This window comes from Pollicipes pollicipes, unplaced genomic scaffold (genome assembly GCF_011947565.3).
Source record: "Pollicipes pollicipes isolate AB1234 unplaced genomic scaffold, Ppol_2.1 Scaffold_1827;HRSCAF=2136_pilon_pilon_pilon, whole genome shotgun sequence".
NCBI classification, from domain to species: domain Eukaryota; kingdom Metazoa; phylum Arthropoda; class Thecostraca; order Pollicipedomorpha; family Pollicipedidae; genus Pollicipes; species Pollicipes pollicipes.
Window position 1 is genome coordinate 165,952 of NW_023596003.1, and position 14,676 is coordinate 180,627.

The 14,676-nt window shown below is 48.5% G+C and overlaps 1 protein-coding gene across 1 annotated transcript in view; it reads left to right on the forward strand.

Annotated features, from left to right (window-relative positions):
- The window catches only part of LOC119095997 (tachykinin-like peptides receptor 99D), a 102,235-nt gene extending 101,433 nt beyond the window's left edge, over positions 1 to 802 (forward strand). Inside the window, exons 4-5 of the mRNA XM_037218872.1 lie at positions 201 to 304; positions 790 to 802. Coding sequence (XP_037074767.1) covers positions 201 to 304; positions 790 to 802 — 117 coding nt within the window. The remainder of the gene's footprint in view (positions 1 to 200; positions 305 to 789) is intronic.
- Positions 803 to 14,676: the final 13,874 nt, after the last annotated feature.

Genomic DNA, 14,676 nt, shown 5'->3' on the forward strand with positions numbered 1-14,676 from the left:
AGTTGGAGATCCTAGGAGGAAATCAAACTCCACCCCCTCCTCCCTTCCCGGCCGGGAGCGGGCTGACTGCTTCAGTTAGAGCGCCCACAGCCGTAGCTTCCGACGTTTACCGCTCGGAACTGATGTCAAGAGAATAGTAGGGGTGGGTAAAAGTGGCATCACGGTAGCCCATGGGTCAGCTGTGAACGCCCCCACCGCAGGCGAGCCAAACCTTCACCTTCATATACGAGGACAACAGCATTCGCACCCTCTGCTACTTCAAGTGGCCGGACGGCGAGACCATGGACAGCACCCTCGAGCTTGTGTGAGTACCACCGCCACGCCCGTCCATGGAGAGGGAGCTAGTGGCGTGCCTCGCCGCCCATCAACCTCTTACGAGTGCTGAGTGTGCTGCTCCGCCGTTCAGTGATGACGTGCGAGTGTCGAGTGCCGTGCTCCACCGTTCAGTGACGGCGTGTGAATGTCGAGTGCCGTTCTCCGCCGTTCTGTGATGGCGTGTGAGTGCTGAGTGTTGTGCTCCACCGTTCAGTGACGGCGTGTGAGTGTCAAGTGCCGTTCTCCGCCGTTCTGTGGTGGCGTGTGAGTGCTGGGTGCTGTGTTTCACCGTTCAGTGACGGCGTGTGAGTGTCGGGTGCCGTTCTGCACCGTTCTATGATGGCGTGTAAGTGCGGCGGAGCACAACTAAGATGTTGTGCTCCGCCGTTCAGTGACGGCGTGTGAGTGCTGAGTGTTGTGCTCCACCGTTCTGTGATGGCGTGTGAGTGCTGAGTGTTGTGTTCCACCGTTCAGTGATGACGTGTGAGTGTCGAGTGTCGTGCTCCACCGTTCAGTGATGGCGCAGTGGGTGCTGAGTGTCGCACCACTCCGCCGACTCAAGCCTTGTGAGCAATGGTGAGACGTTCACCATACGATTGGCAGTGCACTAGCCACAATGGTATGTCGTTCCTTCAGGCAACACCCAGAGGCCAACATGCCTTGTGCTCAACATGCTCAACATGCTCAGAAACAGGGTAGAGAGTGGGGGGGGGGGGGAGACCAGATCGTCTCCAAATATATAACATGGTCCACCCCTGCGATTGAGTACCTCCTTCACACCGCTTACAAGGCTGTGACGTTACCATGAGGGAGGACAGGTGTGATCCTGAATGCTGCGCATGGGCGCTGCTGAGCTCGGCGATGCCAGCGCTGCACATTGCTAAGCCTCGTGTGGGACGTTACCCTGAGTAAACCGTTGCAGCGGCGCCTTCAGGCAAATCCACAAATGTCTCTAAAACAAGGATATCGGAATTACGAGGTAAAGTTGCCTCTCTTTTGCCGGAAAAAGTCATGCAGAAATATGAGTCATGTCGATTACCGCCACTGAACCAGCGCATTGTGCTCCGGAAAGACCGATTGCTGTTGGATCATTGTGTAAGCTGTATGCGAATACATGCTACCTTGCTTCTTTGGCCAAATTCCGGTTTGTTGCCACATCAGTCTGACAGGACTATCTCAGCTGTAATCATTTTGTGTGATGTAGTGACAGGCTAATTATGGCTGCCTAAACTTACTACAGACAATTAACTAGTCTTCCTACGCGTGCGTTAAACATAGCCTTAATCTCCATACAGCGCCATCCGATTTTGCGACGTCCTCATGTTGGCATGGCAACACAAAAGGCGGACTCGCTTACACCTGCGGATGGTTGAGTGTCACCACCAAGCTAAAATGCACACTCGAAAAAAGGTTCGATTTTCAACAGGACGCACGTACATGTCATCGAGGCTACTGTTGATTATCTGTGCAAAAGATTACATCCCCGTCGTGCTTGACGGAAGGATAAGGTCACGCATTCGTGCAACACAATATCACAACTTGTGATGATGATGCTTGATGAGGATTATGATTTATAGGGATACCGTAATGGCATAACCAAAGTTTGGCCTGCGCACCGCCAGATGGCAGGACGCTTTGAGCCGGTGCACTGTCTGATCAGTAAGCCTCTCCAGCACGTCTTCTTCCACCAACGCCCACCACCGGCAGGGCTGTTCCTCAGGGGCCCCATAGGCCCAGCCATGTACATCAAGATAAATATCAAGAGCCGGCAAATCCGCTCTAGCGTGGTGCATAACAGCCCATATCACCACGCTCTTCACAATGGCCGGAGCATTACCACGTGGTTCCGAACTTTATTAAACTGCACGGTAACGAAGCGCTCGATTTTCGTCAGGAGCATCTTCCGGTCATGTAAAGCAGTTCCGTCCGAGCCCAACATGATGTTATTTTAAGCACTCAGCTGTGTGGTGACGTGTCGAGCGACTCAGAAGATCGGTGGGGAGGTCTATAGAGGCCGCATAGGTAAACACCGGTGGTGTGTTTGCCCATGTACACCGGTGTCCGCCGGTGATGTGTACTTCGCGCGCAGGCGGATGGTGACCTGTCGATCGCCGCCGCCGTTTCCTCCAGCATCTACCTTGGGATGCAAAACTGGGACCGCTAAAAACGCCAGACTTTGGAGTGTTATTGTGCTCTTAAATGTCTCCACCTTGTTTAACAGTTCAGCATCACGTAGTGTCGTGACTTGCAGGGCTCATGAGGTAGGCTAATCCTCTTACACGGCAGGCTTTAAGCGAGCTCAGTAAGGCTTCATGCTACGCTTGCTGAAGGTGCTGCGTTGTATAGGCTTTACGCTATATATAGGTGGCGGCAAAAAGTTGCTCGGTCCTTGCCTTCCGGTTCGACTCAATCATCCACGGAACTCACCTGAGTCCCAGCAGTAGCACTTACGTACGCCCTACGCCTGTGCGTTCTAAAGAACCTGTAATAATGTCCTCAGGGTCTGATGAAGTTATGCGACGTTTCCGATGCAACACCGTCCTACGGTCTGATGAATTATATGACGCACCTATGCTACTGTCCAACGGTCTGATGGAAGCCTGTGACATTTCCCAGTGTATGTGCGAACCATTTTGCTGTCGTTTCAAAAATAATCGACATAATTACGGCATTACAGGACATAGCTGTACGTTGCTGGGCAGACTGCTAGCCAATTTCTAATTATCACGCATCGGGTGATCAAGCACACCATGCAGACGGATTGTAAGGCTTGATTGGAAACGCATATGCTGCTCCAAATGGATAGCACTTGAAGTGTCGTAACAAATGGTTTTCTTATTGACTATGAAGATGAAAATATCCTTGAACGCAATCACCAGTCGTGTATTATTTGCAGGCGAATTAATGAGTTCTTTAAATTTGACTACCGTACCACCGTTCTTCTGTTACTGTCCGCTAGATTCAACTAGGTCAATGTCTTTACCATGCATGATATTCTTCCTATTAGTTGTGCGAATCATTGTTGTTATTTTCGTGATTTCTCTTCAAGCTGCCATGCAGCTTTTTGATTGATTAATAAGCTTATAGTCATAATGCTGTGCCTTCTCCCTCCAGCTTCTGAGAGTGCCAATTTGATGACTTTGCGAGTGGTTTAAACCAAAACATTCATACTTCAAGGGCCTGTAAAGCAAAACTTGTATTTTGCCATTAACCGTTCACTTTGATCACTTGTGGTCACTTTGGGTGGGATCAGACATTAGTAATAGCCTTATTCCTTGAGGAAAAACCAGGGTTATGGAGATATAGTTGCGTTGCTATTCTGTAACATGCCTTTATCGAAACGAATAGCAGAACTTCTGCTATTCGTTTGGATAAAGGCAGGTTGCCGAAATATCAACACATCTACATCTCCATTTTGCTGGTTCTCTCCGAGGAATAAGGCTATTACTACTGTCTTATCTATATGAATAATGTTCCTCATAAATGCACTTAACAGCTCACGTCGTTTTGGGTAAAGGCTAATTGTTAAGCAGCGGCATGCTCTCTCGGTCATTCAACATCATTGCTTTCTGCGATGTGTTTTGTCTTTGCCACAAAAGTCTAGACAAGGTCTTGGCTTAAGCCTTTACACATGACAGGCCAGTAAGCATCAACAGCATATAATTCCTGCAGCGCTTTGGTCAGTAGCTCAAAATCAATGACAAAAGACGACTGTCGCAAATATATCTGCTGTTTAGGGCTCTTCCGAGCTGCAAGAAATTTGTACGGCATTATTTTGCTTGTCTGAGGAAAAGGGTTAAATTTCTTTGTAGTCTCTGTGCGAACAGGCCTTATGCCTCAACTCTTTTCAACTTCGCTTTATCAGAGTGGCCTCAGAGGCTCCCTAATATCCCGAAAACTAGGCAAGCTGTAGTCACGGAAAACCCTGCACTGGAAAGACCTTGTATAATTGCACCAGCTGTGTGTGGTTGAATAAACAGCAAGAACGTCTATGACAGCAGCAACATCAGTGACAATAACAAGAACGTTCTCAGCAATGACAGCAATAACGACAACATCAATAATTACAACTACATATAAAATATAACTACAATATGCTACAGCATCCATCCACAGTCTGACAAACATCCGGAAGTTGCATCAGCCCCCCGAAAGCCAAGCTGTTGGGATGTTTATGATCTCCCATAGCGTCACCGTACCTCAATTCTGGCTCTCCTGTAACGACCTAGCTCCACTCAGCTGCATGGCCGGTGTCACATAGGCATGCTCTAGGAGGAATCAAGCCTAAAGACAACCCTTGATGCTGGACATCGTCAATGTTTGTCACTGACCGGAGTTCATGACACGCCGATAGTTTCGTGCCCTGATGTCAAGCTCCGGCGACTTTTTGATCCGTGTCTGGCCAAATGACGCCGAAGGCAGTTAAGCGCTGTTGACTACAAGTGGCACCAGGTTACACCGTCGTTCACAGAGGACGGCCGCCTGGCACGGCACGCCATCTGGTGGCGGCATGTGTCGCGTGACAAGCCCGGCCACCTTACTTGGTACCATTCGACATGGCCATTTCAGCAACACGGCAGTTGAAACGAGAGCATCTATGTGACCTGGCCCGGCTTAGGTTACATTGTCCCACATCCAATCGTCTCAAGGGCCACAATCCATCATATATAAAAATGGCATTACGCAGCAGTAAATAAGTTGCGAACGTATATTAACCCAACTCTGACCGGCCAATGAAAAATGGGCACTGAAGGCGCCCGAAAATGAAAAAGAATGACGAACTAGCTGCACCAGTACACTGCAGCTGTGTGTGAGCGTGACCGGTGGCCTGGACTGTTGGGCGTCCGAGTCTGAAACTCGCACGCACTCACCAGTTTTTGTGGTGTGGCGCCAGGCGTCTCCGTTGGCTTCCTCCACTCATCGGCGTTTTTGCTTTCAGTGTGTTGTATATATGGGGCTTGCGCTGCCCTGGAGCTGAAATGTCCTGCATTACGTGGGTTGTTGAGTGCGTTTGTGAGGAACATTAGGCACATACTGTCTGCTTTACTCCTCGTGGGATAACCAGAAGAAAGGGGTTTAGATGCATTCATATTTTGGTCGCATACCTTTATCGAAAGCATTATCTGAAGGCATATATATGCTTTGGTGAATATAAACATGCAGCCGTAATATAAATCCATCTATCTCTCCATTCTCCTGGTTATTCTACGAGGAATAAGACAAATACTGCTGTCTTGTTTAATGACCAGCCTTTCAGTTCGCACAGCCGTTGCAGTGTATGGAGCACGGCTAGTGATTAACGATAACGTTGTTTGAAGCCAGCCGTCGTGGAGACGCACGCTTTGGTTCCGTGCGTGCTCAGAAAGGCGGCCACGGGATCCAACGGATCCGCAAGTACGTGATTTTAAGACCGGGTCTGACCCCATTTCGCTGCTACCACGGTTTGTTCTTGATGGCTGCCATTCTTGATGTCTGTCTTGATGACTGAAATGTGACAGAGAACGGTTGGTAGATATTGGTACATATGAAAATGGTACACGTTTACCAACTGATACACCTGCTGATATACAGAACACTTACAGCGTTACCTGAGAAGTCTGGGTTTGTGCTAAAAGCGTGGCAACACCTGTGGTGGCATTGTGTACCGAACTCAACCTTGTTGAAGTACCAAATGGAATCGTTGGGAGACAAACAAACGCACAAGTGTGTGTGGAGTGTAAGTGGAGTTTTCCTTCATCGGGATGCAATTGTGACAATGTGATGTGTTTTCTCTCCCAAGTCTATTCCAGCACGTCAAACCTAGGTTCCCAAACGTGTACGCTCATCGTTTCCACCATGGAGTGTTTGTAATGTTTTTAATGTAATGTAATGTTTCCACTAACCTGGTCATACCACAAGTGATGCGCTTCGGCACGAATGTCATGTGACAGCGGAGAGAGCGGGACATGTTCTGTTCGTTGCTCAGAAAACTTTCTATACCGGCTTGCCCTGTGAGCAGGGATAAAACGAAACGAAAATATGGCAACTGAAGTGACATGAAACTGATCTTGTTATATATCACCACCCACCAACAGACATGAACAAAAGACAAATGACACTAATGATAGTAACATAAATAGCGGAGGTCACTGTAGACGACCTGGTTTTCCGTTGCATTTCGTTTTTGTACCTAATTTATTGTGTTCTGCTAAGCGAATTTTTCAGGGAACTTATCTGTGGCACCGTCATTTCAATGAAATGAGCTCATGTATCTAACCTTTGGCCTGGGGACACAGCTTTCTACAAAATGTCAGCCTCGCCCACCCACCCAGCTGGTGATCCAGCCCGCAAAAGCCCATACTGATGCAATGCTGACCCGCCATCAAGCCGCAAATACTAAGTTAATGCTATATCCATTTTGTCATTTGTCCTTTATTTTACGCCTGTTCACTTAAGTGTACATGTGTTTAACTACGGCATGTCTGTGTCACGTAAAACACAACATTGCTTGGTTAACATCAGTGATGCTGCTTGAAAAGCAGCGATCAAAGTTCCTGGACGATGGAATTTCTACACCACCAAAGTAGATCTAACATCATCAAATGCGTCACAATCACCACAACGTCATAAGTCGCGTTCAAGAGCCAGAAGCAGGGTTCTTATACGGTGTACATTGCCCGCATTTAGTTACATCATACAACACCTAATCAATATCACATGGGAGTTTTGAAATTATTTAATTTTCCTCGTACCACTGTCCATGTTCCATCCCACAATTATCGCTATGCCGTTTGTGTGATGCCGTGTTAATGCAAGGATAGAAGTGCTATCTTGTACACGAATGTCAATGTCGATGGTGTTACCCGTGCAGTGACACCATTGACACTAAGCATTGCCACAAAAGTACGATACTTGTTAAGTGCATTAGCGAGGAACATTATTCACATAGATAAGACAATAGTATTGACCTTATTCCTCGGAAAAACAGGAGAATGGAGATATAGTTAGGTTGATATTTCTGCAACATACCTTTAAAGAAACAATAGCAGAAGTTAATTCAAAAATGCCTGCCGATGATCCTATTCAATTTTTTAGTTTTTTTTTAAAACAGCAAACCAAAGATTTTGGGGGACATCTTATATTTTCTTTAAAAAAATACCTGAAAAGCTCAGTAGAGTCATCGGCAGGCAGCTTTAAATTCACCTCTGCTATTGTTTTGATTAAAGCATGTTGCCGAAATATCAACATAACTACATCTCCATTCTCCTGTTTTTTTTCCGAGGAATACCGCTAATATTACTCTCTTATCTAAATGCCACAAAAAGCATAAGATAAAGTTTCATGCCGCAACAAAATCTCTGTGACATGAGATGTAAAAGTAATGTTCAGGAACCATGCCTACGCTTCGTATAACCTGCCGACTCAACTTCCGATTCTTATCAAGTGTTCCATGCAGGTTCATGTTGAGATGAAATTTGCTCGCACAGATATGGGAAGAGATGCATAAAATTGGCGGACGTAACAAAACATTAATGAAACATATGTTTCAAACTAATAGCAATTGGATGAAGAAAAAATTGTCTATATATATATATATATATATATATATATATATATATATATATACATTGATTTAAGAGCCCTGTGGTTGCGGTTGAAAGCCGCATTTCCTTCAGATATAAATAGGTAAATTCTATGACACCACTTTTTCAGCTTCGACAGCAAAAAAGTTTCAAAAACTCTTACGACCACGCCGCCGACGCTCTATTGCGCTGGTATTAGGGACTTCGCTGCCACCCCGTCGCGCACACCTAGCGGCGAACGTTTTTTTACGTTTGGTGTTTCGTGGAGTCTTGCAGTCCAGCGAGAAAACTTCCGCGGTTGGATAAATTTGCAGCAGATTTGCTCCACCACCACCAGCGTTTTTATATCTACCGGAATCATTGCGCTGCCGGCCCCGGGGTGGTTGCAAACAAGCTGAGCTATGTGGCGCTAAGACACCATAAAAAGGAAAAGATGCTCAGGTGCTACCAAACAGCGAGTGGGCAGTGTTTTGTTCCGCGCTCGCGTGCATGCGTGGGTGCGTGCGTGCGTGCGTGCGTGCGTGCATACTTACGTGCGTGCGCGTGTGGGGAGAGGGAGGGAGTGCAGCGTAAGTTACGTGCATCATTTGGTTTCATCTGACGCTGGCACACACAGGTTTTTTTATCACATCAAATGGTATATGGTTCAGGCTAATCAGGACGCCGATATGCCATCGGTCTTCAGGTTACTGGGGGAGAGGGGGGGGGGGTGCTTCCAGAAAATCGGCACGGAGTGTGTCGGCTGTTCCACTTATGGGGCAAATGGTATCTTTCTGATTCCTGTCGCAATGAGCATATGCAGTTTTTCATCCGCTAGCTATGATGTTTTACCCTCCAAGTTTTCTGTGTTATTCATTTACGCGCGTATTGATAGCAGTAGCGGGTTTCAGTGACTGAAAAGGCACTATTATTCTGTAGGAGATATTGCAGTACACTTCAGTGATCTCTCGTATCTTGTTGGTGAGTAGGCCGCCCAGCGGAATGTGTTCCATTGTTTCACGGCGCCTGCGCCTACCAATGCCACAAGCGGTCCAATCTCTCCCGCCAGCATTGTGGGAGAAACTGAAACACAGCCCGTCGCGAGACTAAAAACCAGAGTGTTTGCGATCAAACGTCAAGCATGCGATCTCATAAGGCGAGGAAGTGCATCAGATGTGCGTCGTAGTGACTGGCCGCATAAGAATGTGCTCTATTTACATAATGTTAGTCGCGGGAGTTGAGATCATTTGAATATATTTGTTTATGACTTTTGCCGTTCCGAATGGCGGTGGACTGTTTTCTTGTTGCGAATTGCTGCTGAATTTGTTTAGTGCAATGCAAAACCCCGGGATTCTTCTTAATTGCAGCCATCATATTGAAAGACAGGTCAATATAATTGTTTTTGCTCCGCGTAGGTGTTGAGAACTCGGGCAAGCCGTTTGCAGCAAGCGGTCATGGGTGGAAATTGAGGTGTCTGGCTGAATTTCGTAGACTCGAACCCGCCCTACACCCATTACCTAGCTGGGTGCCCGCCCGGTAAGCGCAGCATACACGCCTCACCCATTCACTTGGAAACTTGTATGATATCTCTATTTACTACTTTTGCCTGTTTTCTCTGTTCATAATATTCTGGCGCAGTTCCTGTCCATGCTGAAAGTTACATTGGGAGCCTTCACCGCATGGCCAATGTCAACTTAAGTTTAACATTAATATCGTGAGCTTGCAATGGACTATTAGGTTTCCCACCTGTGTAACATCCATATTCTTCATACCACACCCATCATCAGTTAAGATCTGATGAGACGATGAGATAGTATGTGTGATGAGATAGCATTTCATGATTTACCTCTGATAAGTCAACAATGCTGGTCCAAATACGTCAGGCTTTTTTCAAGTTCCAATTACAGAGAGCAAAGTTACCTTTTCATTTCTGCAGAGAATACACAAGGAGCTCATATTGCCAAACTTCGATAGAAATGTGTTATTCGCGGATGCGCCCAAACACAGTCGTATTGTGCAGCCGAAGTAAAGCCGGTTTTCTTTTGCAGCGTTTGTGCCCCTTATAGATCCCTCCCATTCAATTTCACATCCCAACTCCCGGTTTCATTTGGCCACAGGCTTCAACTTTTGCTCTGTACGTCCACATTTAGACCAGCAGCACGCTTGATAAAAACATCTAAAGCCGGTTCTTTTCAGTCAAAGTGTTTCGTTCCAGAGCGGCACACGATGCTGGCTGCGTCTTGGGGTCTCTAAAATGTGGCAGATGCAACAACATCTTGGCGCTCGTAAGATGCGACGGGCACTCTGCGGCACGGACCGACCGCATCCTTCTAATGATATGCATCTACACAGTGTTCTGCGCTCCGGCCCTCTCACGATGCCGTCAGTTCGTCCCACGGCTTCAAATGCCGTTCACCTTTTCTAAAATAAAAAGGACATTTTTCAGGGCAGACGACAAAACATCGCTCGAAAGCCTTGGATTCTTCTGCTCTTTACTGCGGCCGAAAATATTTACATAGCACAGGTAACGTGAATCAGAACCGTATCTAGCCCACCTGAAACCACTGACACTCACACTGAAACACATTCCAGTGGTCCTTGGGCATGGGTCTCTTCCACAGGCGCGATGCAATCACCTTGCTTGCCGATAGCCCCTTGCTGCCCGCATCCGGAGCGCCCGCGGCGGTGTATACGCGGCCACGCTGCACACCAACATGGCCTGCGTGCCACTCGGTGCACACACCGTCCCTCTTGAGCGGTGCCTCTTCTGGACCGGGCGCACGCGACGTTGGGCGGCCAGCACGTGCCTTCTCGGAGCGGATGGTTCAGCGACGGCACTTGTCTGGGGCGGGGTTAGGTGCTCTAGCTGCGTGACTGAGTGTGCAGGGGGATCATGGGACGGCTTTTGCGCTCCGCGCCATGTTTAGCTGTATATAAGCACCGATCATGGGCTCCGGCGTACCGCATGATTTGTAATGCTACCCATAAAACGTGCCAAATTTTTGTCACATAAGCGGTGAGCGTTCACAGAAAAATGACTGTCCATGGACTCGGACGACAGGTGTCATATGGGCGGACCTCTTGCTGACGCCACCCCTGCCTCTCCCGGCCGGTGATGGGGGGGGGGGGGGGGTGGAATGAGTCATTTGCCGGAGACCGTAGCCGCCGCCCCGCCTGCCATGACCCCTGGGTCGGCGTCCGCTCTTACGACGGGCGGATCGGTATCCACGCGTTACATGGGTCATATTGCCGCACTGTTCCGCATCACATCATCACGCCGTATCTTCATCCGAATAAAACCTCCGGATCATATCCCTGCCATATTCGGTCAAAAACGTGACGCACTGGGAACAGTTACCCACTGCATACTCGCGTCAGATCTGGATCACGTTTTCTGATGATATCTGAATCGTATTTCTAAATCCAATCCGGATCCTATTTCCGGATCACATCCGAATCATACCTCTGGATCATATCGTGTGGCCTGCATGTCGGATGGCGTTGGACAATGTGACGAAGGTGACCGCAAACGTTGTTTATTTGGCAGGCCGAGGCTGCTGGCAAATGGCTGACGTTGCGACACGTCCCACGCCAGCAGCTATCAAGACAACGAGCTTATCTTAGCCGGTCTACAGAAATGCAATTTCAGCTTTATTAGACAGAGCGCGAAAAATGTGATTGTGAGCGGCAGCCTTTTAACGTCAGCAAATTTAGAACTTGGCTCGCTTTTGCACCCCGACTATCGTCACGCTATGGACGAAAACATCGCCGTTACGAAAGCCCCCCAGATAACCCTCGCGTCCCAATGGGCCCGTATGAAGGACAGGAGTCGGCCAAATTGATGTAGCGGAACGACAAAGTTTTGACAAAACAAAAACATAAGTGAGGGGATACGCCGATACGCTCTGCGTATTTGTCACAGCAATTATTTTTGGCGTGCCCAAATAGATATCTACTACAGGAACCCAGTTTGCATGATTGGTGAATGGACTTATCTTCATGCCTTGACGTTGACAACTGGGCTTGAATCATTCACGTGTTTTTTTGTAAAATGGGATGTAAAGATGTTCTCAGAGCTTTCGGCTACTTGCTTCGCAAATCACAAAACGCTGCAAGGCCACGACAGTTTTGTCCATGAGGTGCTCTCCGTGTTTTGTGCGTGTTATTCTGATCAATACCGGATGGCAAGCTCTGAGGTTTGATTCGTTCGGTTCCGCTCACTATCCCGTGGATGAGGTGCGTGTCACGCAAGCCAGGTAAAAGCACAACAATTCATTACTGACGGCTGTGAGCATGCCGTCCGCGTACGGGACTCATTATTGTACGGGGATTGTGCGAGCCTGTTTAAGGGGCTAGTTTTTGCACGTTACTGAAATGTTTTTTTCCTTGCATCATACAGCATTGCATATTACCACATGCACGAGTCGTGAAACGGAAGAGGAAATATGATATTTACCGAAGTTTTTATCGGATGGCGTTTCCGCGAAGGTCTGATACGCATTTGTTCAGGGTGTATATATATATATATATATATATATATATATATATATAACCACTACGGATGAACGTGGTCTACCATGATGGGTTTGTAGGTACCTCGGCGCTGGCGACGGCGAAAAACTTCCGTTGCTTCCCATCGTGAAGGAAAATCGCATCAGGGTGCCGCCCGTGTCCTCGCCAGGCATTACATTTTATTTCCAATTGTTTAGCCTGACATGATATAGTGGACATTTATCACACAAAGACTTGCAGTGCCAGACCGCAGCAGGGCGATAAATTTGCCAGGGCGTCCCTGTTGATATCAACGTTGGCCACGGCATTGAAATGGGGCGAGGCACTCGGGACGGTGGCCGTGCGTTTGAAAAGGCTCAGAGAAGCGAGCATCATTGGCGGACGGCGTTCAGGAGAGTCCGACCGGTGATATCCCAGCCGGCGTATCATCTGCGTTTGACATGGCTGTCGTGTCCGATGTGCCGTCGCGGATAATTTCATGCTTGGCAGAACCAAATTAGTATGATTGCGTATCTGATGAGGAGACACATGACGTGTGCCTCTGACAGCTAAAACTCTGCAGTCATGTGGTGCTCGCTTTGTTGAAGGTGCCGCCCTCAGGGTAAAAGAGGTCTGCGGTACATTAGCATACACCTCTCAATGTTGGTTCGTAGAGCTCCTCCAGTTAACTGCCTTTGGTATTTGCATTAGGCCAGATCTCATTGTAATTCAGCTTACGTTTCCTACCTCCGTCTTCGATCAGCGCCATTGTTGTTCTGCGGTTTTGCGAGCCGTGTGAGCGAGGATAGGGCTCTCAAACAACACCGGGAATTGGCTTTTGTTGGTGCTGCGGTTTTACTGCCTTTGTTTTGCATCGCCACCGAGGATGTCTCACCACAGAATACTGCAAATGCATACTAGGTGTGCATACTAAACTGTCCTAATTTGTAGTAAAGCTTGCGGTACCGTGCAGCATGCGTCCAAGCCTTCAGCGTCCGGCAAAAATTATCCCGCAATCAAAACCGCTTTGGTCCGCACCTCACAAATTCTGGCAGACATAATCAACAGGCTCATGACCGACTATATACGCCACGGCGTCGGCGGCGTCGGCGGCATTACAAGCCTCACACTAGCCTCAAACCGATCATTTCGCGGCGATATACAGCCAGCTGTACATCGTGGCGTCTGGGCCGTCACAAGACTCGCTAAACTTCGCATTACAGTCAGGCCTTTCATTTCGTTACACGCCCGGACGGCGCGCCAATGCGACGTTAAACGCAAATGGAATGTATTTGGGCGGACGCTGGTCAGCAGCGCGTCAGTGAAACTGATCGGCGTCTGGACCGCCGCGCCGTTCGACCGACCGCCCCGCTGCTGCGGTGCTTGACATGCTGTCGATGCGCCCCGCCGGAAGGAGTGATTGGTCTGGACTCGGAGATCCAGAACACCCCCCCCCCCCCCCCCTCGCTGTCGTCGCCGGCTCTCAGAACGGAGCACGGACTGCGCCATAATTGGCGGCAATCGACACAGAGCCGACGGGGTGTGAGGCTTGCCCGGCCCGAGCGTATTGCCTTCAGCACAGCAGGGCGGAGGCCGCCAGGTGATGAGAAGATCGGGTGAAATATCCTACCGTCCAAATAAAGATCACGAAAACAAAAGGCCGTAAGGGATAAAGGTGGAAGCTATGAAGTACAGTTTGGAAGAAAATTTTGTGTTAGACACGGTGCGAGAAATATCGTTTAGGACAAACGTCGTGATGCAGGATAAAAAATTGTACGCCTTAAAGATATGACGTCAAAGGCCAGTCAGGATCGGTATCACACGGATGAAAGGCCGCAACGGCAGTGCCTGCGGGACAACGGAGCAAAGGTGGCAAGGGCAAGGCGTAATTCAGGACAAGGACCGTACGGGATCATGATCCCCTGGTCTGCAGTTCGCATCTCATGTACGACTTGGCAGGAAAGCAGGCATTGTAACTAGAGCCGGATTGGCAAGCGATGGCGACTTCATCCTCACCACTAGGAAGACGGAGCCGAACGTGCTGTCCGCCCGCAGCCCAGCGCCGCTGCGAATACAACTGCAGAGACAGGCATTCGCCTTTGTGGTTGATCGCGGGCATCCACCTAGCGACACAATCTTGCCGGGACTTCATCCAGCTGGCAGTTTTCTCGACACAGAATAGGAGGTGAAGGATACTGACCTCTACCATACGACTGGATGCAGATTCAGAGGGCCCACAATATCGGCCCTAATTGCGGCCAAGATCCGTAGAAAACCATCTGATCTCCAAACATCATCTTATCCAGTTAAAAGTATCCATAGCATCTGG